The sequence below is a fragment of the Oncorhynchus clarkii genome, chromosome 21, assembly GCF_045791955.1.
Source record: "Oncorhynchus clarkii lewisi isolate Uvic-CL-2024 chromosome 21, UVic_Ocla_1.0, whole genome shotgun sequence".
Classification (NCBI taxonomy): domain Eukaryota; kingdom Metazoa; phylum Chordata; class Actinopteri; order Salmoniformes; family Salmonidae; genus Oncorhynchus; species Oncorhynchus clarkii.
The window spans coordinates 52,006,103-52,026,846 of record NC_092167.1 but is presented as its reverse complement, the minus strand read 5'-3'; the positions used below and the strand labels follow the sequence as shown (position 1 = coordinate 52,026,846).

Genomic DNA, 20,744 nt, shown 5'->3' with positions numbered 1-20,744 from the left:
ACTTGGTACCGGTACCCCCTGTATATAGCCTTGTTATTGTAAATGTCTTGTGTTCATTTTATATATTTATTTATTTTAAAAACTTTTATTTAACCAGGCAAGTCAGTTAATCTTCATCCTACCCCCTCCTTTTTTCGAACATTCTGTTAAAAATCGCGCAACTTTTCAGCGTCCTGCTACTCATGCCAGGAATATGATTAGTATGTGTGGATAGAAAACACTCTGAAGTTTCTAAAACTGGTTAAATCACGGCTGTGACTATAACAGATCGTGTGTTTCATCGAAAAGCGCAAGAAAAACTGCTCACTGAAATCTAAAAATAATACTCATGCGTCACTTTCATGGGTTGTTAAAAGGGCACAAAATTAATTATGGACCTGCATGCAATTCCTACAGATTCCACACGATGTCGCCATTGTCGTCATTATCCGGGGAGTTTTTTGTTTGTAAATCCAACTAACTGGATTCCATTTCTTCCGGTCTCCGCCAGGATGTTTTGAAGTGCACATTGTCGGCCATTGATTTGAAGACGAGGAGCTATTGAATACACATCGCCCTGTAATCATTTTGATAGATTATAAACGTTTACTAATACCTAAAGTTGGATTACAAAAGTATTTCGAAGTGTTTTGTGAAAGTTTATCGTCGACTTTTTTAATTTAAAAAAATGACGCTGCGTTTTAAAACAATGTTTTTTTCTGAATTTCACAGCTTCCATAGATGGCTATTTTGGGTATATATGGACCGATTTAAATGAAAAAAAGACCCAATAGTGATGTTTATGGGGCATATAGGAGTGCCAAGAAAGAAGCTCGTCAAAGGTAATGAATGTTTTATATTTTATTTCTGCGTTTTGTGCAGCGCCGGCTACGCTAAATCTTTGTTTACGTCGCATTCAGGCATTTTGGGGTGTTGCATGCTATCAGATAATAGCTTCTCATGCTTTCGCCGAAAAGCATTTTAAAAATCTGACTTGTTGGCTAGATTCACAACGAGTGTAGCTTTAATTCAATACCCTGCATGTGTATTTTGATGAACGTTTGAGTTTTAACGAGTACATTTAGCATTTAGCGTAGCGCATTTGCATTTCCAGGTGCCTACTTGAGACATCTGCGTCTCAAGTAGGAGCAAGAAGTTAAGAACTAATTATTATTTACAATGACGGCCTACCAGAGAACAGTAGGCTAACTGCCTTGTTCAGGAGAAGAACAACATATTTTTACCTTGTCAGCTCGGGGATTCGATCCAGCAACCTTTCGGTTACTAGTCCAACGCTCTAACCAATTGTTTTATTTTACTTCAGTTTATTTAGTAAATATTTTCTAGAACTCGTCAGCGTTTCACGGTAAGGTCTACCTACACCTGTTGTATTCGGCGCATATGACAAATACAATGTGATTTGTATAGGTCGTTAGGGTAGGGAGTGGAGTTTGGATCGAACCAGGAATCCTCTGCCTCACAAACACAATGTCACCGCTTCACCAAGTCTTAGCCATTTACGCTACAGAGTAGACCAAGTCTTAGCCATTTACGCTACAGAGTAGACCAAGTCTTAGCCATTTACGCTACAGAGTAGACCAAGTCTTAGCCATTTACGCTACAGAGTAGACCAAGTCTTTGCCATTTACGCTACAGAGTAGACCAAGTCTTAGCCATTTACGCCACAGAGTAGACCAAGTCTTAGCCATTTACGCTACAGAGTAGACCAAGTCTTAGCCATTTACGCTACAGAGTAGACCAAGTCTTAGCCATTTACGCTATAGAGTAGACCAAGTCTTAGCCATTTACGCTACAGAGTAGACCAAGTCTTAGAAGTGAGTTTACAAACCCACATCCGCCACACACACACACACACACACACTTACTGCAGTTGTTACGGGCATCACACGTGCTGGGAGTAGAGGGACAGCTGGGCTGGCCAGGAGGACACGCACCCTGAACTGAGAGATACACATGTTAGTGTGTGTGTGTGTCATCAGTCTGTGTGACTGTGTGTGTCATCAGTCTGTGTGTGTGTGTGTGTGTGTGTGTCATAAGTCTGTGTGACTGTGTGTGTCATCAGTCTGTGTGTGTGTGTGTGTGTGTGTGTGTGTGTGTGTGTCATAAGTCTGTGTGACTGTGTGTGTCATCAGTCTGTGTGTGTGGGTGTGTGTGTGTCATCAGTATGTGTGTGTGTGTGTGTGTCTCTGTGTCATCAGTCTGTGTGTGTGTCATCAGTCTGTGTGTGTGTGTCATCAGTCTGTGTGTGTGTGTCATCAGTCTGTGTGTGTGTGTGTCATCAGTCTGTGTGTGTGTGTCATCAGTATGTGTGTGTGTGTCATCAGTATGTGTGTGTGTGTCATCAGTCTGTGTGTGTGTGTCAGACTGTGTGTGTTTGTCATCAGTCTGTGTGTGTGTGTGTGTGTGTGTGTGTGTGTGTGTGTCATCAGACTGTGTGTGTCATCAGACTGTGTGTGTGTGTGTGTGTGTGTGTGTGTGTGTGTGTGTGTGTTTTGAGACTGTGTGTGTCATCAGTCTGTCTGTGTCATCAGTGTGTGTGTCATCAGTGTGTGTGTCATCAGACTGTGTGTGTGTGTGTGTGTCATCAGACTGTGTGTGTCATCAGTGTGTGTGTGTGTGTGTGTGTGTGTGTGTGTGTGTTTTGAGACTGTGTGTGTCATCAGTCTGTCTGTGTCATCAGTGTGTGTGTCATCAGTGTGTGTGTCATCAGAGTGTGTGTGTGTGTGTGTGTGTGTGTGTGTGTGTGTGTGTGTGTGTGTGTGTTTTGAGACTGTGTGTGTCATCAGTCTGTCTGTGTCGACTGTGTGTGTCATCAGACTGTGTGTGTCATCAGTGTGTGTGTCATCAGACTGTGTGTGTCATCAGTGTGTGTGTGTGTGTGTGTGTGTGTGTGTGTGTGTGTGTGTGTGTTTTGAGACTGTGTGTGTCATCAGTCTGTCTGTGTCATCAGTGTGTGTGTCATCAGACAGTGTGTGTCATCAGTGTGTGTGTCATCAGACTGTGTGTGTCATCAGTGTGTGTGTCATCAGACTGTGTGTGTCATCAGTGTGTGTGTCATCAGACTGTGTGTGTGTCATCAGTGTGTGTGTCATCAGTGTGTGTGTCATCAGACTGTGTGTGTGTCATCAGACTGTGTGTGTGTCATCAGTGTGTGTGTCATCAGTGTGTGTGTCATCAGACTGTGTGTGTGTCATCAGACTGTGTGTGTGTCATCAGTGTGTGTGTCATCAGACTGTGTGTGTCATCAGTGTGTGTGTCATCAGACTGTGTGTGTCATCAGTGTGTGTGTCATCAGACTGTGTGTGTCATCAGTGTGTGTGTCGACTGTGTGTGTCATCAGACTGTGTGTGTCATCAGTGTGTGTGTCATCAGACTGTGTGTGTCATCAGTGTGTGTGTGTGTGTGTGTGTGTGTGTGTGTGTGTTTTGAGACTGTGTGTGTCATCAGTCTGTCTGTGTCATCAGTGTCTGTGTCATCAGTGTGTGTGTCATCAGACAGTGTGTGTTTCATCAGACTGTGTGTTTTCAGACTGTGTGTGTCATCAGACTGTGTGTGTCATCAGACTGTGTGTTTTCAGACTGTGTGTCATCAGACTGTGTGTGTCATCAGACTGTGCGTCATCAGACTGTGTGTCATCAGACTGTGTGTCATCAGACTGTGTGTCATCAGACTGTGTGTTTTCAGAATGTGTGTATTTCATCAGACTGTGTGTTTTCAGACTGTGTGTGTCATCAGACTGTGTGTCATCAGACTGTGTGTCATCAGACTGTGTGTCATCAGACTGTGTGTTTTCAGACTGTGTGTGTCATCAGACTGTGTGTTTTCAGACTGTGTGTCATCAGACTGTGTGTGTCATCAGACTGTGTGTGTCATCAGACTGTGTGTCATCAGACTGTGTGTGTCATCAGACTGTGTGTGTCATCAGACTGTGTGTCATCAGACTGTGTGTCATCAGACTGTGTGTCATCAGACTGTGTGTCATCACACTGTGTGTGTCATCAGACTGTGTGTGTCATCAGACTGTGTGTGTCATCAGACTGTGTGTCAGACTGTGTGTCATCAGACTGTGTGTCATCAGACTGTGTGTTTTCAGACTGTGTGTTTTCAGACTGCGTGTGTCATCAGACTGTGTGTGTCATCAGACTGTGTGTCATCAGACTGTGTGTTTTCAGACTGTGTGTTTTCAGACTGTGTGTGTCAGACTGTGTGTTTCATCAGACTGTGTGTTTCATCAGACTGTGTGTTTCATCAGACTGTGTGTGTCATCAGACTGTGTGTTTTCAGACTGTGTGTGTCATCAGACTGTGTGTTTTCAGACTGTGTGTGTCATCAGACTGTGTGTTTTCAGACTGTGTGTGTCAGACTGTGTGTGTCATCAGACTGTGTGTGTCATTAGACTGTGTGTGTCATCAGACTGTGTGTTTTCAGACTGTGTGTTTTCAGACTGTGTGTTTTCAGACTGTGTGTTTTCAGACTGTGTGTCATCAGACTGTGTGTGTCATCAGACTGTGTGTTTTCAGACTGTGAGTGTCATCAGACTGTGTGTCATCAGACTGTGTGTCATCAGACTGTGTGTTTTCAAACTGTGTGTGTCATCAGACTGTGTGTCATCAGACTGTGTGTTTTCAGACTGTGTGTGTCATCAGACTGTGTGTTATCAGACTGTGTGTCATCAGACTGTGTGTCATCAGACTGTGTGTCATCAGACTGTGCGTCATCAGACTGTGTGTCATCAGACTGTGCGTCATCAGACTGTGCGTCATCAGACTGTGTGTTTTCAGACTGTGTGTGTCATCAGACTGTGTGTTTTCAGACTGTGTGTCATCAGACTGTGTGTCATCAGACTGTGTGTCATCAGACTGTGTGTCATCAGACTGTGTGTCATCAGACTGTGTGTGTCATCAGACTGTGTGTCATCAGACTGTGTGTCATCAGACTGTGTGTTTTCTTACTATGTAGTTGAGTACAGTTTTCCTCATCACTGCCATCCTTGCAGTCATCCTCTCCGTCACATCTGAAGGCACTAGGAACACACAGACCATTCCTGCATTCCAACAGACCCTGGGATTTACAGGCTACGGAGAGAGGATAGAGAGGAGAGAGGAGAGAGGAGAGGGGAGAGAGGAGAGAGAGGGGAGAGAGAGGGGAGAGGGGAGAGAGAGGGGAGAGAGAGGGGAGAGAGAGGGGAGAGGGGAGAGAGGAGAGGAGAGGGGAGAGGGGAGAGAGAGAAAGGAGAGAGGGGAGAGGAGAGAGAAAGGAGAGAGGGGAGAGGAGAGAGAGAGGAGAGAAGGGAGAGAGAGGAGAGAAGGGAGAGAGGGGAGAGAGGGGAGAGAGAGAAAGGAGAGAGGAGAGAGGGGAGAGAGGAGAGAGGAGAGAGAGAGGGGAGAGAGAGAAAAGAGAGAGGAGAGAGGGGAGAGGGAAGGGAAGAGAGGGGAGAGAGAGGGAAGAGAGGGGAGAGAGAGAGAAAGGAGAGAGGGGTGGGAGCGAGAAAGTAGAGAGGGGAGAGAGAGAGAAAGGAGAGAGGGGAGAGGAGAGAGAAAGGAGAGAGGGGAGAGGAGAGAGAAAGGAGAGAGGGGAGAGGAGAGAGAGAGGAGAGAAGGGAGAGAGGGGAGAGAGGAGAAAAGGGAGAGAGGGGAGAGGGGAGAGAGGAGAAAAGGGAGAGAGGGGAGAGAGGAGAGAGAGAGAAAGGAGAGAGGAGAGAGGGGAAGAGAGGGGAGAGAGGGGAGAGAGGGGAGAGAAGGGAAGAGAGGGGATAGAGGGGAGAGAAGGGAAGAGAGGGGATAGAGGAGAGAGAGGGGAGAGAGGGGAGAGAGAGAAAGGAGAGAGGAAAGAGGGGAGAGAGGAGAGAGGAGAGAGAGAGGGGAGAGAGGGGAGAGAGAGGAGAGAGAGAGAAAATAGAGAGGAGAGAGGGGAGAGGGAAGGGAAGAGAGGGGAGAGAGAGGGAAGAGAGGGGAGAGAGAGAGAAAGGAGAGAGGGGTGGGAGCGAGAAAGTAGAGAGGGGAGAGAGAGAGAGAAAGGAGAGAGGAGAGAGGGGAAGAGAGGGGAGAGAGGGGAGAGAAGGGAAGAGAGGGAAGAGAGAGGAGAGAGGAGAGAGAGGGGAGAGAGGGGAGAGAGGAGAGAGAGAGAAAGGAGAGAGGAGAGAGGGGAGAGAGGAGAGAGAGAGGGGAGAGAGGGGAGAGAGGAGGAGAGAGAGAGGGGAGAGAGGAGAGAGAGAGAAAGGAGAGAGGAGAGAGAGAGAAAAGAGAGAGGAGAGAGGGGAGAGAGAAGGGAAGAGAGGGGAGAGAGAGGGAAGAGAGGGGAGAGAGAGAGAAGGGAAGAGAGGGGGGAGAGAGGGAAGAGAGGGGAGAGAGCGAGAAAGTAGAGAGGGGAGGGAGAGAGAAAGGAGAGAGGGGAGAGGGGAAGAGAGGAGAGAGAGGGGAGAGAGAGAAAGGAGAGAGGAGAGAGGGGAGAGAGGAGAGAGGAGAGAGGAGAGAGAGATGGGAGAGAGAGAAAGGAGAGAGGAGAGAGGGGAGAGAGATGGGAGAGAGATGGGAGAGAGGAGGAGAGAGAGGGGAGAGAGGAGAGAGAGAGAAAAGAGAGAGGAGAGAGAAGGGAAGAGATGGGAGAGAGAGGGAAGAGAGGGAGAGAGAGAGAGGGGAGAGAGAGAGAAAGGAGAGAGGGGAGGGAGCGAGAAAGTAGAGAGGGGAGAGAGAGAGAAAGGAGAGAGGGGAGAGAGGGGAGAGGAGAGAAGGGAGAGAGGGGAGAGGAGAGAAGGGAGAGAGGGGAGAGAGGGGAGAGAGAGAAAGGAGAGAGGAGAGAGAGGGGAGAGAAGAGAAGAGAGGGAAGAGAGGAGAGAGGGGAGAGAGGAGAGAGAGGGGAGAGAGGAGAGAGAGGAGAGAGAGGGGAGAGAGGGGATAGAGGGGAGAGAGGAGAGAGAGAGAAAGGAGAGAGGAGAGAGGGGAGAGAGAGAGAGGAGAGAGGAGCGAGAGAGGAGAGAGGAGAGAGAGGGGAGAGAGAGGAGAGAGAGGAGAGAGAAGGGAGAGGGGAGAGAGAGGGGAGAGAGAGTGGAGAGAGGGGAGAGAGGGGAGAGAGAGGGGAGAGAGGGGAGAGAGGGGAGAGAGAGGGGAGAGAGAGGGGAGAGAGGGGAGAGAGAGGGGAGAGAGAGGGGAGAGAGGGGAGAGAGAGGGGAGAGAGAGGGGAGAGAGGGGGGAGAGAGGGGGGAGAGAGGGGGAGAGAGGGGGGAGAGAGGGGGAGAGAGGGGGAGAGGGGAGAGAGAGGGGAGAGAGAGGGGAGAGAGAGGAGAGAGAGAGGAGAGAGAGGGGAGAGAGAGAGGAGAGAGAGGGGAGAGAGGGGGAGAGGGGGGAGAGAGGGGAGAGAGAGGGGAGAGGGGGGAGAGAGGGGAGAGAGAGGGGAGAGAGAGGGGAGAGAGAGGGGAGAGAGGGGAGATGAGAGGGGAGATGAGAGGGGAAATGAGAGGGGAAACGAGAGAGAGAGGAGAGAGGTTAGGAAGAGACTGACCTACACTTCATCAGACCCTGTGACTTACAGGAGAGAATGACAATATCATTATAGCATGGAAGTTGTGGCTCAAAGTAGTTCAGTTTTTACAAGGTAATGTAATAAAATTATACAAACTATAGTATATAGCTGTGATAATCTGCTGTGACTAACGATAACAACAAAGATAATGTCATTAAAGGAATTAAACGATACTGAAGTTGTTTAATGATATTGTGATAGTTGTGATAATGATGTTGACTTACAGCAGTTTAGTTCGTCGCTCTTGTCCAGACAGTCATGATCTCCATCACACACCCAGTCCCTGGTAACACATCTCCCATCCTCACAGCGGTGTTCCCTGACTGGGTCACACACTGACACAGAGAATAGAGTATTCTGGTCTCTACATGCATCTAAAGGGCTCTACCAGTGTCTACCAGTCCCTACCAGTCCCTATCAATCTCTACCAGTTCAGTCTCTACCAGTCCCTACCAGTCACTAAAGGACTCTGCTAGTCTTTTCAGGACCTCTACAGGACCTCAACCAGTCTCTAATGGGCTCTACTAGTCTCAATTGGAGTACTGAGCTCTACTGGGCTCTACTATTCTTTACTGGGCTCTACTAGTCTCCACAAGACTCTACTGGGCTCTACGGGACTGTACCTGGCTCTACAAGACTCTACTGGGCTCTACGGGACTGCACCGGACTCTACAGGACTCTGCTGGACTGTACCTGGCTCTACTAGTCTCTACAGGACTCCATATGGATATACAGGACTCTACCGGGCTCTACTGGACTCTACCGGGCTCCACATGGCGCTACTGGGCTCCACGGGGTGCTCCCGGGCTCCACCGGACTCTAATAGTCTTCACAGGACTCTAATAGTCTTTACAGGACTTTACAGGACTCTACTAGTCTTAACAGGACTCTACTAGTCTTTACATGACTCTACTAGTCTCTGCAGCACTCTACTGGGCTCTACTAGTCTCTACATGACTAGTGTAGACTAGTCTCTAGAGTCCGGTAAAGACTAGTAGAGCCCAGTAGAGACTAGTAGAGCCCAATAGACTAGTAGAGCCCAGTAGAATCCTGTAAAAACAGGACTCTACAGGGCTATACAGAGTCTACAGGACTCTACTGGGCTATACAGAGTCTACAGGACTCTGCGGGACTTGGTTGAGAGAAATTGATGATAAAATTATTGTGGGAGCTGTCTTGTTAGACTTCAGTGTGGCTTTTGACATTATTGATCGTAGTCTGCTGCTGGAAAACGTATGTTTTATGACTTTACACCCCCTGCTATAATGTGGATGAACACAGAGGGTGTTCTTTAATGGAATCCTCTCAAATATAATCCAGGTAAAATCAGGAATTCCCCAGGGCAGCTGTTTAGGCCCCTTGCTTTCATTTGTTTTTACTAACGACATGCCACCTGCCGATCCTCCGCCCCGCCGGCCCTTCCCCCCTCTGGCCCTCCACCCCGCCGGCCCTTCCCCCCTCCGGCCCTCCCCCTGCCGGCCCTCCGCCCCGCCGGCCCTTCCCCCCTCTGGCCCGCCGGCCCTTGCCCCCTCCGGCCCTCCGCCCCGCCGGCCCTTCCCCCCTCCGGCCCTTCCCCCCTCCGGCCTTCCCCCCTCCGGCCCTCCGCCCCGCCGGCCCTCCGCCCCGCCGGCCCTCCGCCCCGCCGGCCCTTCCCCCCTCTGGCCTTCCCCCCTCCGGCCCTCCGCCCCGCCGGCCCTTCCCCCCTCCGGCCCTCCGCCCCGCCGGCCCTTCCCCCCTCCGGCCCGCCGGCCCTTCCCCCCTCCGGCCCGCCGGCCCTTCCCCCCTCCGGCCCGCCGGCCCTTCGGCCCTCCGCCCCGCCCCACCGGCCCTTCCCCCCTCTTGCCCTCCGCCCCTCTACTCTACTGGTTTATATAGTGTGTGAGTTATGTTATGTGCATTCATGTGTGTTTGTCCCTTAGTGTGTATTCTGTGTATGTGTGTATACTGTGTGTGTGTGTGTATTGTGTGTGTGTATGTGTGAATTCTGTGTGTGTGTGTGTATTCTGTGTGTGTATGTGTGAATTCTGTGTGTGTGTGTGTATTCTGTGTGTGTATGTGTGTATTCTGTGTGTGTGTATTCTGTGTGTGTGTGTGTATTCTGTGTGTGTGTGTATTCTGTGTGTGTGTGTATTCTGTGTGTCTGTGTATATTCTGTGTGTGTGTGTGTATATTCTGTGTGTCTGTGTTCTCACCACAGCTGTGTTCGTCGCTGAGATCTCCACAGTCATCGTATCCATCACACACCATAGAAGGGGACACACAGCGTCCCGTCCCACACCTAAACTCCTCTTCTCCACACACTGGGAGGAGGTTGGGGGGGGGGGGGGGGAGACCACGTGGGGAAGGAGACCACGTTATGTTGGATTGACCAGTGATTGATTCAGCTGTTTCTCTCCCTTTTCCTGTGAAGCATCCAGAAATTATATGGGGGGAGGGACTGTTGTTGAATGATGCCCGGGGGGGAGGGAGTGTTGTTGAATGATGCCCTGGAGGGGGGGGGGGGGGGATTGTTGAATGATGCCCGGGGGGGAGGGAGTGTTGTTTGAAGTAACGTCTTCGCTGTTGTAATATCTCAAACGGATGTGGAAGTTTCATCGCTACGGATTCCAACTTTAAGGACAATAAAGCCTCTACAAACATGAGAACATTCTCTCTCCTCCCTTCCTGTCCTCTCCAGTCGTCCACAACATTCCAAGGATCCCTCCCTACACCCTCTCCAGTCATCCACAACATTCCAAGGATCCCTCCCTACACCCTCATTAGGTGGCTTTGACGACCAGTTGCCACACACACACAGAAAAACACACACACACACACACCAAACATGTACACATCAGACACACACACACACACACACACAGAACACACAAAGGAGCATGAACGTGCACACCAAACATTTACAAGTAACATATGAAGTGGATATATATAACGTATAGGTTATTGTCAGTGGTGGCTGGTGGCTTTAAAACGGAAGATGGGCTAGAGAGGTTGCGGTGAGAATGACTGCAGTAAAATCCCATGTGACCGTTGAATCATGGGAGTCTCCTCTTACGTACTCTGGACATGTTAGTACTACCCAACTCGCTAAAGACCTTCAGGTCCTAATGGCCTGGTACTCAGGGGCTCTATTGTCCCTCCATCAGGTCCTAATGGCCTGGTACTCAGGGGCTCTATTGTCCCTCCATCAGGTCCTAATGGCCTGGTACTCAGGGGCTCTATTGTCCCTCCATCAGGTCCTAATGGCCTGGTACTCAGGGCTCTATTGTCCCTCCATCAGGTCCTAATGGCCTGGTACTCAGGGGCTCTATTGTCCCTCCATCAGGTCCTAATGGCCTGGTACTCAGGGCTCTATTGTCCCTCCATCAGGTCCTAATGGCCTGGTACTCAGGGGCTCTATTGTCCCTCCATCAGGTCCTAATGGCCTGGTACTCAGGGGCTCTATTGTCCCTCCATCAGGTCCTAATGGCCTGGTACTCAGTGCTCTATTGTCCCCCATCAGGTCCTAATGGCCTGGTACTCAGGGGCTCTATTGTCCCTCCATCAGGTTCTAATGGCCTGGTACTCAGGGGCTCTATTGTCCCTCCATCAGGTTCTAATGGCCTGGTACTCAGGGGCTCTATTGTCCCTCCATCAGGTCCTAATGGCCTGGTACTCAGGGCTCTCTTGTCCCTCCATCAGGTTCTAATGGCCTGGTACTCAGGGCTCTATTGTCCCTCCATCAGGTCCTAATGGGCTGGTACCCATACACCTTCTACAGTACTACACCTGCTACAGTACTACACCTGCTACAGTACTACCTACACCTTCTACAGTACTACACCAGCTACAGTACTACACCTGCTACAGTACTATCTACACCTTCTACAGTACTACACCTGCTACAGTACTACACCTTCTACAGTACTACACCTGCTACAGTACTACACCTGCTACAGTACTACAGTACCACACCTGCTACAGTACTATAGTACTACAGTACCACACCTGCTACAGTACCACACATGCTACAGTACTACAATACTACACCTGCTACAGTACTACAGTACTACACCTTCTACAGTACTACAGTACTACATCTGCTAGAGTACTACAGTACCACACCTGCTACAGTACTACACCTTCTACAGTACTACACTTGCTACAGTACTACACCTGCTACAGTACTATAGTACTACAGTACCACACCTGCTACAGTACTACACCTGCTACAGTACCACACCTTATACAGTACTACAGTACTACACCTGCTACAGTACTATATAACTACAGTACCACACCTGCTACAGTACTACACCTGCTACAGTACTACAGTACTACACCTGCTACAGTACTACACCTGCTACAGTACTACAGTACTACACCTGCTACAGTACTACACCTGCTACACCTGCTACAATACTACACCTGCTACAGTACCACACCTGCTACAGTACGACAGTACTACACCTGCTACAGTACTACAGTACTAAACCTGCTACAGTACTACACCTGCTACAGTACTACAGTACTACACCTGCTACACCTGCTACAGTACTACACCTGCTACAGTACCACACCTGCTACAATACTACACATTCTACAGTACTAGACCTGCTACAGTACTACACCTGCTACAGTACTACACCTGCTACAGTACTACAGTACTACACCTGCTACAGTACTACACCTTCTAAAGTACTACACCTGCTACAGGACTACAGTACTACACCTGCTACAGTACTACAGTACTACACCTGCTACAGTACTACACCTGCTACAGTACTACAGTACTACACCTGCTACAGTACTACACCTGCTACAGTACTACAGTACTACACCTGCTACAGTACTACAGTCCTACACCTGCTACAGTACTACAGTACTACACCTGCTACAGTACTACACCTGCTACAGTACTACAGTACTACACATGCTACAGTACTACACCTGCTACAGTACTACACCTGCTACAGTACTACAGTACTACACATGCTACAGTACTACACCTGCTACAGTACTACATCTGCTACAGTACTACAGTACTACACCTGATACAGTACTACACCTGCTACAGTACTACAGTACTACACCTGCTACAGTACTACACCTGCTACAGTACTACAGTACTACACCTGCTACAGTACTACACCTTCTAAAGTACTACACCTGCTACAGGACTACAGTACTACACCTGCTACAGTACTACACCTGCTACAGTACTACAGTACTACACCTGCTACAGCACTACACCTGCTACAGTACTACAGTACTACACCTGCTACAGTACTACAGTCCTACACCTGCTACAGTACTACAGTACTACACCTGCTACAGTACTACACCTGCTACAGTACTACAGTACTACACATGCTACAGTACTACACCTGCTACAGTACTACACCTGCTACAGTACTACAGTACTACACATGCTACAGTACTACACCTGCTACAGTACTACATCTGCTACAGTACTACAGTACTACACCTGATACAGTACTACACCTGCTACAGTACTACAGTCCTACACCTGCTACAGTACTACAGTACTACACCTGCTACAGTACTACACCTTCTACAGTACTACACCTGCTACAGTACTACAGTACTACACCAGCTACAGTACTACAGTACTACACCTGCTACAATACTACACCTGCTACAGTACTACACCTGCTACAGTACTACAGTACTACACCTGCTACAGTACACTTGTGAAAAAAATGCCTCCAGCTTTCCATCACTACTATAAATGATACTATAAATGAAAACATCTTGTTTACAATCTTTATTGTAACAAATCATTTGTGTCTACCGTTCCAATTGTTTTTAGAGTTTGGGATTTTCAAACGTGTTATGTGAGAATATCTAATAATAATAATAATCTCTTGGTAAATCAGGACGTGTTATGGAAGGAAAATGAGCAAGAGAAGGTGGTCATATTTTCCTGTTCTGGAATAATACCTGGTGTCCAGATCAGTGTTGTTTCTCTTAGAATTAAACCTCCGTACAACAACAGTTCTAGTAAGTAATAATCTACAGTCCAGTCACAGCTTGTTCTGATCAAGTAGAAACAAAAAAATACAAATTTTTCCAATTTATTTAGATGAACGGAGCAAAGTACAGAGAGATCCTTGATGAAAACCTCAGACTGGGGTGAAGATTCACCTTCCAACAGGACAACAACCACAAGCACACAGCCAAGACAACGCAGGAGTGGCTTCGGTAGAAGTCTCTGAATGTCCTTGAGCCCGGATGTCACGTTCGTTATACGGAGGAGACCAAGGCGCAGCGTGATTCGAATACATACTTAATTTATTAAAGACGAAACACTTAACCAAACTACAAAAACAACAAAACCGACTGTGAAGCTATATAACACTAGTGCAGACACAGGCAACATCACATAGACATAGATAATAACCCACCAAATACCCAACGAAGATGGCTGCCTAAATATGGTTCCCAATCAGAGACAACGATACACACCTGCCTCTAATTGAGAACCAATCTAGGCAACCATAGACATATATAAACACCTAGATGGTCAACAACCCCAAAAACCTACAAAACCCCTAGACAGTACAAAAACCCATACATCACCCATGTCACACCCTGACCTAACCAAAACAATAAAGAAAACAAAGAATACTCAGGTCAGGGCGTGACACCGGACTTGAAACCGATCGGAAATCTCTGGTGAGACCTGAAAATAGCTGTGCAGCAACGCTCCCCATCCAACCTGACAGAGCTTGAGAGGATCTGCAGAGAAGAATGGGAGAAACTCCCCAAATGCAGGTGTGCCAAGCTTGTAGCGTCATACCCAAGAAGACTTGAGGCTGTAATCGCTGACAAAGGTGCTTCAACAAAGTACTGAGTAAAGGGTCTGAATACTGATGTAAATGTGATATTTCAGTTATTATTTTTTTTATTCATTTGCAAAAATGTTGTGTATAACCCATGGTTTCCATGACGACATTCCATTCATTCTACACAGCCATTAGTAAGAGAACAGAGAGGCTGAGATTAGTTGTAGTGTGGAGCAGGGTCCCTGGAGTAAAGTTCCCACTAGGTACAGATCTAGGATCAACTTCTCCTCCCACTGACCTGAAACAACAGTGTGGAGGGGATGCTAAACTGGCTAAACTGACGGTCGGTCGGTCGTTCGGAGGGAAGGACGGAGAGAGAGAGAGACACACACACACAGAGACACACACACAAACACAGAGAGAGAGAGACACACACACAAACACAGAGAGAGAGAGACACACACAAACACAGAGATAGAGAGAGAGAGACACACACACACACAGACAGACAGACAGACAGACAGACAGACAGACAGACAGACAGACAGACAGACAGACAGACAGACAGACAGACAGAGAGAGAGAGAGACAGAGAGAGAGACAGAGAGAGAGACAGAGAGAGAGAGAGAGAGAGATATACAACCATCTTTTACAACCACATAAAAACAAGTGACTCCAAAACATTCCATCACACAGCTCTACAAAGTCAAGAGATGAAACAAGAGAAGAGTCCCCTCAGCTAGCTGGTTCTGAGGCTCAGTTCACCAACCCAAACCAACCCCATAGAGCCTCAGGACAGCACTCAGCTAGCTGGTTCTGAGGCTCAGTTCACAAACCCAAACCAACCCTATAGAGCCTCAGGACAGTACTCAGAACATCTGACCCAACCAAATCATCACAAAACAAAAATAAAAATTTGTGACTGATAGAAAACTGAGGAAAACATTGCCTAGGTTCAGACTCAGAGAGGACAGTCTGGCTATAGAGACCGGTCATCACAGAAAAACCTGGCTGTCCAGAGAGGACAGTCTGGCTATAGAGACCGGTCGTCACAGACAAACCTGGCTGCCCAGAGAGGACAGTCTGTGCTCACTCTGCTCCAGGGGAGAGGTAGAGACAGAGCTGCATTTCCTATTACACTGTGACAAAAGAGAGAGAGAGAGAGAGAGAGAGAGAGAGAGAGAGAGAGAGAGAGAGAGAGAGAGAGAGAGAGAGAGAGAGAGAGAGAGAGAGACACAGAGAGAGACACAGAGAGACACAGAGAGAGACACAGAGAGAGAGAGCACGAGAGAAAGAGAAACAGAGAGAGAAACAGAGAGAGAGCACGAGAGAGAGAGACACAGAGTGAGAGAGAGAGAGAGAAACAGAGAGAGAGAGAAACAGAGAGAGAGAGAGAAACAGAGAGAGAGAGAGAAACAGAGAGAGAAACAGAGAGAGAAACAGAGAGAGAGAAACAGAGAGAGAGAAACAGAGAGAGAGAAACAGAGAGAGAAACAGAGAGAGAGAAACAGAGAGAGAAACAGAGAGAGAGAAACAGAGAGAGAGAAACAGAGAGAGAAACAGAGAGAGAGAAACAGAGAGAGAGAAACAGAGAGAGAAACAGAGAGAGAGAAACAGAGAGAGAGAAACAGAGAGAGAGAAACAGAGAGAGAAACAGAGAGAGAGAAACAGAGAGAGAGAAACAGAGAGAGAAACAGAGAGAGAGAAACAGAGAGAGAAACAGAGAGAGAGAAACAGAGAGAGAGAAACAGAGAGAGAAACAGAGAGAGAGAAACAGAGAGAGAAACAGAGAGAGAGAAACAGAGAGAGAGAAACAGAGAGAGAGAAACAGAGAGAGAGAAACAGAGACAGAGAGAGAAACAGAGACATAGAGAGAAACAGAGACATAGAGAGAGACAGCAGGGTGTGTGTATTCTGTGTTTGTGTTTCAGACCCTCATGTTTGACTTCTCACACATTCATCAAGGGTGGTATTTACTGTGTGTGTGTGTGTGTGTGTGTGTGCGAGTAATGTGTGTTTGTGGCAAGTAATGTGTGTGTGTGTGTGTGTGTGTGTGTGTGTTTGTATGCCGTGTGTGTGTGCGTGATCTGATTGTGTGTGTGTGTTTGTATGCAGCATGTGTGCGGCTGGCAGGGTAACAGAGACAGTGTCGGAACGTGGACCGGCATTTGACATTTAAGGCCCTGAAAACAAGAAAACACTCTCCCTGAATGTGGACCAATCAACAACCTCAGAGCAGTAGCCACGACAACAGGACACCTACTAACTATCTATCTTTCTATCTTTCTATCTAAACGCTAGTAAAACCAAATGCATGCTTTTCAACCGTTCGCTGCCTGCACCCGCACGCCCGACTAGCATCACCACCCTGGATGGTTCCGACCTAGAATATGTGGACATCTATAAGTACCTAGGTGTCTGGCTAGACTGTAAACTCTCCTTCCAGACTCATATCAAACATCTCCAAACTAAAATCAAATCTAGAATCGGCGTTCTATTCCGCAACAAAGCCTCCTTCACTCACGCCGCCAAACATACCCTAGTAAAACTGACTATCCTACCGATCCTCGACTTCGGCGATGTCATCTACAAAATAGCTTCCAACACTCTACTCAGCAAACTGGATGCAGTCTATCACAGTGCCATCCGTTTTGTTACTAAAGCACCTTATACCACCCACCACTGCGACCTGTATACTCTAGTCGGCTGGCCCTCGCTACATATTCATCGCCAGACCCACTGGCTCCAGGTCATCTACAAGTCCATGCTAGGTAAAGCTCCGCCTTATCTCAGTTCACTGGTCACGATGGCAACACCCACCCGTAGCACGCGCTCCAGCAGGTGTTTCTCACTGATCATCCCTAAAGCCAACACCTCCTTTGGCCGCCTTTCGTTCCAGTTCTCTGCTGCCTGTGACAGGAACAAATTGCAAAAATCGCTGAAGTTGGAGACTTTTATCTCCCTCACCAACTTCAAACATCTGCTATCTGAGCAGCTAACCGATCGCTGCAGCTGTACATAGTCTATCGGTAAATAGCCCACCCATCTTTACCTACCTCATCCCCATACTGTTTATATTAATTTACTTTTCTGCTCGTTTGCACACCAATATCTCTACCTGTACATGACCATCTGATCATTTATCACTCCAGTGTTAATCTGCAAAATTGTAATTATTCACCTACCTCCTCATGCCTTTTGCACACAATGGTATATATAATTTTTTTCTACTGTGTTATTGACTTGTTAATTGTTTACTCCATGTGTAACTCTGTGTTGTCTGTTCACACTGCTATGCTTTATCTTGGCCAGGTCACAGTTGCAAATGAGAACTTGTTCTCAACTAGCCTACCTGGTTAAATAAAGGTGAAATAAAAAAATAAAACATCTATCTATCTACCTACCAACAACAGGAGAGACCAGGGTGTGTTCTACCAACAACAGGAGAGACCAGGGTGTGTTATACTATCTACCAACAACAGGAGAGACCAGGGTGTGTTCTACTATCTACCAACAACAGGAGAGACCAGGGTGTGTTCTACTATCTACCAACAACAGGAGAGACCAGGGTGTGTTCTACTATCTACCAACAACAGGAGAGACCAGGGTGTGTTCTACTATCTACCAACAACAGGAGAGACCAGGGTGTGTTCTACTATCTACCAACAACAGGAGAGACCAGGGTGTGTTCTACTATCTACCAACAACAGGAGAGACCAGGGTGTGTTCTACTATCTACCAACAACAGGAGAGACCAGGGTGTGTTCTACTATCTACCAACAACAGGAGAGACCAGGGTGTGTTCTACTATCTACCAACAATAGGAGAGACCAGGGTGTGTTCTACTATCTACCAACAACAGGAGAGACCAGGGTGTGTTCTACTATCTACCAACAACAGGAGAGACCAGGGTGTGTTCTACTATCTACCAACAACAGGAGAGACCAGGGTGTGTTCTACTATCTACCAACAACAGGAGAGACCAGGGTGTGTTCTACTATCTACCAACAACAGGAGAGACCAGGGTGTGTTCTACTATCTACCAACAATAGGAGAGACCAGGGTGTGTTCTACTATCTACCAACAACAGGAGAGACCAGGGTGTGTTCTACTATCTACCAACAATAGGAGAGACCAGGGTGTGTTCTACTATCTACCAACAATAGGAGAGACCAGGGTGTGTTCTACTATCTACCAACAACAGGAGAGACCAGGGTGTGTTCTACTATCTACCAACAATAGGAGAGACCAGGGTGTGTTCTACTATCTACCAACAATAGGAGAGACCAGGGTGTGTTCTACTATCTACCAACAACAGGAGAGACCAGGGTGTGTTCTACTATCTACCAACAATAGGAGAGACCAGGGTGTGTTCTACTATCTACCAACAATAGGAGAGACCAGGGTGTGTTCTACTATCTACCAACAACAGGAGAGACCAGGGTGTGTTCTACTATCTACCAACAATAGGAGAGACCAGGGTGTGTTCTACTATCTACCAACAATAGGAGAGACCAGGGTGTGTTCTGCTATCTACCAACAACAGGAGAGACCAGGGTGTGTTCTACTATCTACCAACAACAGGAGAGACCAGGGTGTGTTCTGCTATCTACCAACAACAGGAGAGACCAGGGTGTGTTCTACTATCTACCAACAACAGGAGAGACCAGGGTGTGTTCTACTATCTACCAACAACAGGAGAGACCAGGGTGTGTTCTGCTATCTACCAACAACAGGAGAGACCAGGGTGTGTTATACTATCTACCAACAACAGGAGAGACCAGGGTGTGTTCTACTATCTACAGGAGAGACCAGGGTGTGTTCTACTATCTACCAACAACAGGAGAGACCAGGGTGTGTTCTGCTATCTACCAACAACAGGAGAGACCAGGGTGTGTTATACTATCTACCAACAACAGGAGAGACCAGGGTGTGTTCTACTATCTACCAACAATAGGAGAGACCAGGGTGTGTTCTGCTATCTACCAACAACAGGAGAGACCAGGGTGTGTTCTACTACCTACCAACAACAGGAGAGACCAGGGTGTGTTATACTATCTACCAACAACAGGAGAGACCAGGGTGTGTTCTACTATCTACCAACAACAGGAGAGACCAGGGTGTGTTCTACTATCTACAGGAGAGACCAGGGTGTGATCTACTATCTACCAACAATAGGAGAGACCAGGGTATGTTCTACTATCTACCAACAACAGGAGAGACCAGGGTGTGTTCTACTATCTACAGGAGAGACCAGGGTGTGTTCTACTATCTACCAACAATAGGAGAGACCAGGGTGTGTTCTACTATCTACCAACAACAGGAGAGACCAGGGTGTGTTCTACTATCTACCAACAACAGGAGAGACCAGGGTGTGTTCGGCTATCTACCAACAACAGGAGAGACCAGGGTGTGTTATACTATCTACCAACAACAGGAGAGACCAGGGTGTGTTCTACTATCTACAGGAGAGACCAGGGTGTGTTCTACTATCTACCAACAATGGGAGAGACCAGGGTGTGTTCTACTATCTACCAACAACAGGAGAGACCAGGGTGTGTTCTACTATCTACAGGAGAGACCAGGGTGTGATCTACTATCTACCAACAATAGGAGAGACCAGGGTATGTTCTACTATCTACCAACAACAGGAGAGACCAGGGTGTGTTCTACTATCTACAGGAGAGACCAGGGTGTGTTCTGCTATCTACCAACAACAGGAGAGACCAGGGTGTGTTCTGCTATCTACCAACAACAGGAGAGACCAGGGTGTGTTCTACTATCTACCAACAATAGGAGAGACCAGGGTGTGTTCTACTATCTACCAACAACAGGAGAGACCAGGGTGTGTTCTACTATCTACTGGAGAGACCAGGGTGTGTTCTGCTATCTACCAACAACAGGAGAGACCAGGGTGTGTTCTGCTATCTACCAACAACAGGAGAGACCAGGGTGTGTTCTACTATCTACAGGAGAGACCAGGGTGTGTTCTGCTATCTACCAACAACAGGAGAGACCAGGGTGTGTTCTACTATCTACCAACAACAGGAGAGACCAGGGTGTGTTATACTATCTACCAACAACAGGAGAGACCAGGGTGTGTTATACTATCTACCAACAACAGGAGAGACCAGGGTGTGTTCTACTATCTACAGGAGAGACCAGGGTGTGATCTACTATCTACAGGAGAGACCAGGGTGTGTTCTACTATCTACCAACAACAGGAGAGACCAGGTTGTGTTCTACTATCTACCAACAACAGGAGAGACCAGGGTGTGTTCTACTATCTACCAACAACAGGAGAGACCAGGGTGTGTTATACTATCTACCAACAACAGGAGAGACCAGGGTGTGTTCTACTATCTACCAACAACAGGAGAGACCAGGGTGTGTTCTACTATCTACCAACAATAGGAGAGACCAGGGTGTGTTCTACTATCT

The 20,744-nt window shown here is 47.7% G+C and overlaps 1 protein-coding gene across 1 annotated transcript in view; it reads right to left on the bottom strand.

Moving 5' to 3' along the window:
- Positions 1-20,744, bottom strand: part of LOC139379261 (atrial natriuretic peptide-converting enzyme-like) — a 91,808-nt gene that overhangs the window by 14,833 nt on the left and 56,231 nt on the right. Inside the window, exons 7-10 of the mRNA XM_071122059.1 lie at positions 9,711-9,818; positions 7,743-7,853; positions 4,953-5,075; positions 1,866-1,940 (exon numbers count right to left, since the gene is read on the bottom strand). Coding sequence (XP_070978160.1) covers positions 1,866-1,940; positions 4,953-5,075; positions 7,743-7,853; positions 9,711-9,818 — 417 coding nt within the window. The remainder of the gene's footprint in view (positions 1-1,865; positions 1,941-4,952; positions 5,076-7,742; positions 7,854-9,710; positions 9,819-20,744) is intronic.